Source organism: Zingiber officinale, chromosome 11B, assembly GCF_018446385.1.
Source record: "Zingiber officinale cultivar Zhangliang chromosome 11B, Zo_v1.1, whole genome shotgun sequence".
In the NCBI taxonomy this organism is placed as follows: domain Eukaryota; kingdom Viridiplantae; phylum Streptophyta; class Magnoliopsida; order Zingiberales; family Zingiberaceae; genus Zingiber; species Zingiber officinale.
The window spans coordinates 65,352,315-65,355,234 of NC_056007.1; the positions used below are offsets into that span (position 1 = coordinate 65,352,315).

Here is a 2,920-nt window from a genome sequence, read left to right on the forward strand (position 1 = left end):
CGGCGGCTCGATCAGCGCCGCAATCAGCTCCTCCATCCATCTGAGGGCGCCCCCCCCCCCCTCGCGGGGCTAGGGCACATGTCCGTACTCGTCACTTATTTCATTGCTCTATTTATGCGGCTACTTATATATTCGTAGGACCCGCCTCGAGTATCGGGATACCAGAGACCGGGGCAACTTGGTCGCTGGCTATAGGTACTGTTGACCAGGGTACTTCGGATGACTTGGTCAACACAGAAGACAGCTCATCATCCGGGTCATGGGGATACGGTCAACCTTCTAGGTACGTCACACCGACAGATCTATCTTCTCAGCTTCTCGACGAGATCAACTCGGTTAATTAATCGAATAGGCAGATCACACGACACAACAGCGTGTCACATTAGTTGAGTCAATTAGATTAATTGGCTAGTAGTGAACCACGTACATAGACAATCTTAATAGAGGTCTGCTTCTCTATTAGCTAGTGAGGTGGAGTTTGCTGAATTTATGGTCTAAGATAATTATTATAAACAAAAGCTTCTAGGAGTTCCCTCTCTTGGTGATGGATGTAATGTTGCATTTGCGTCTGGTGAGAGTTGGCCGGAATTAAGTTAACTGAAGAACATCTCTACCCTGTTTGCTTGAGAATCAGGCAGGGCAGAAGACACTGCATTCCATTGGGCTCAACAATTATATTATCGATCTTTAATTTTCTGGCAATCTAAATATAAATAAGTAGAATAACGATGAACCATCTCGTAATTCATACGCCATAAAGTTTATTACATGCACAGAGCAGCTAGCAGAATAAAACCCAGGACCATCCACACAAGTATTACGAAATTTGTTTGCGCAATAATTAAGCGAGAATCTCATTCAGTCCCTTGGCAGTCGCTACGCCGATGCCGCCGTTCGTCTTCTCCTGCGCTACCAACTCTGCCTGCTTCTCCATCTTCGCTAGCTTCTTGAGCTTTGCCAGCTCCAGGTCGTTGCTCATCTTCCTGCGGTACATCTCGATGAACGTGATCGGCTCCTCCAGTATCGGCTTCTCCCCCTCCCTGATCGCCAGCGGGTACACGATCGCCTCCGGCGCAGGGTTCTGAAACGTCGCGATCGACAACCTGCTGCAGTTGGAGTTCACCACCGCCTGATGGTCCGCGTTCTTAAACCGGCCGTTGCTCAGGTACTGCGCATGCACAACCAAAAGCCATACATCAACTCTGTGACAGCATTTCATCGAACGAGCTAGTAGTGCCCGATTAGTTAGTATACTCACGTGGCCATGGTCGCCGAGGTTGACGACGAAGGCGCCCTCCACGGGCTCGACCGTGATCCATGTCGTGCCGCCGTCCTTGGTGGCTTGGAGGCCGCCGACCTGGTCTTGGAGGAGGAGGGTGATGGTGCCGGGGTCGGTGTGGCGCTTGAGACCGAGGGTGAGGTCGGGCTGCGGGCACTTGGGGTAGTAGTTGACCACGACCTTCTGGTCCATGTCGATGCAGGCTTTGGTGAGAGCCTCCTTGTCGAGGCCCATCGCCTCCGACAGCACCTCCAGCAACTTGCACGCCAGTCCCATCAGCTTCTCGCTGTACGCCTCCACCACCGACCGCCATCCCTCGGGCTTGTCCGGCCACCGCGAGTAGTCGCGGGCGGGCAGCGGGTAGGAGAAGTAGGTCACGATCTCCCTCCAGTCCTGAACCGCCTCTCCCTGAAAACCGGCCGAACCGGACATTTCGGCTCAGTTCCGAAAGAACCAAATTAAGGCAAGTGTGTTTCAGTACCTGCAAGTGGCTGGAGACGATGAAGCCGCCCTTCTTTCCGCCGGACATGTCGAACCGGAGCTTCTCCTCCGGCGGGAGCGCGAAGAACTCCCTCGCCAGGCGCGTCATCTCGGAGATGAGGCCGGCGTCGACGCCGTGGTCCACCACCTGGAACACGCCCCAGTCCTCGCAGGCTTCCACGATCCTGCGGCGAATCTCCTCCCTCTTCCCTCCGTCACCACTGGCAGTCTCGTCGTCGATCCCCGCGAGAGAGATGACTGGAATGTCGTGGCTGAAGTGGTTGTAAGCTACCTTGGGCCGCTCGTCCTCGTCGCGGACGAAGCTCGCCCGCAGCGTCTCCTCATTCGTCGGAAGAACCGTCGCACCCGGAGCCATCGATCTGAAGCTTCCTTCCCTTGTCTCTAGATAGTCGAGTTGTTACGGCGTGGTGGGATGATGAAGATCAGACGGTGCATTTAAAGGCATCAACATCAACAGGAAGTGCAGTTCGAACTGCTGGATGATTCAACTACCACCGCTCGTCCCAGCTACCTCCATCTCCAGAGAGTGCAGTTCGAAGTGCAGTTACGTCTTTTATTATTATTTTGCTATTTTTTTTTTAGGGGAAGGATTCGATCGCATGACTCTACGAGCAGCGTCTGAATAAGCGGTTTGGATTTCCCGGTTCAGCACCGATCCCGAGAGGGCGATTGGTTTATATTTTTTATGTTATTTTTTATTTTCATTTAATGGGAGGATGAACCGGGTTCGATTAACTGGTCAAAGAAAATAGAAGAGTGGTTGTTTGTGGCGTTGAACAAGTTATTAGCTTTGGAATGGAAGATACAAATACACACTCGCACCTATCCTTCTTTTTTTTCCCTACCAAACGGATCATTCGTTTTGCCGGAATTAATCAGGACCAAGAAAACATTGGCACATGAGTGGAAGTAATAGCTAACGTTTTCTATTATTTTTAAAAAATTTCAAGGTTTATCCTAGTATATTTTTTGTTTGAAAGATCAAGAAACTTGTTTGTCAAAATAATTTTTTATAAGATAACAATATGAATTTCTTAAAATTTTTAAAAATTATTCATATAATTAAAAAAATATTATTTTTCTTCTTCTCTCGTATTAATTTTTTTTTATTTACGCTTCAAGTTTGTTAAAACTTAGGGA

The 2,920-nt window shown here is 49.5% G+C and overlaps 1 protein-coding gene across 1 annotated transcript; it reads right to left on the bottom strand.

Annotated features, from left to right (window-relative positions):
• Window positions 1-710: 710 nt before the first annotated feature.
• Window positions 711-2,696, bottom strand: LOC122034319 (flavanone 3-dioxygenase F3H1-like). Its single transcript, XM_042593517.1, has 3 exons — window positions 1,761-2,696; window positions 1,259-1,687; window positions 711-1,168 (listed from the first exon to the last, which is right to left on the bottom strand). Exons 1-3 carry the CDS (start codon window positions 2,133-2,135, stop codon window positions 842-844), a joined length of 1,131 nt encoding a protein of 376 aa, XP_042449451.1. The 5' UTR covers window positions 2,136-2,696; the 3' UTR covers window positions 711-841.
• Window positions 2,697-2,920: the final 224 nt, after the last annotated feature.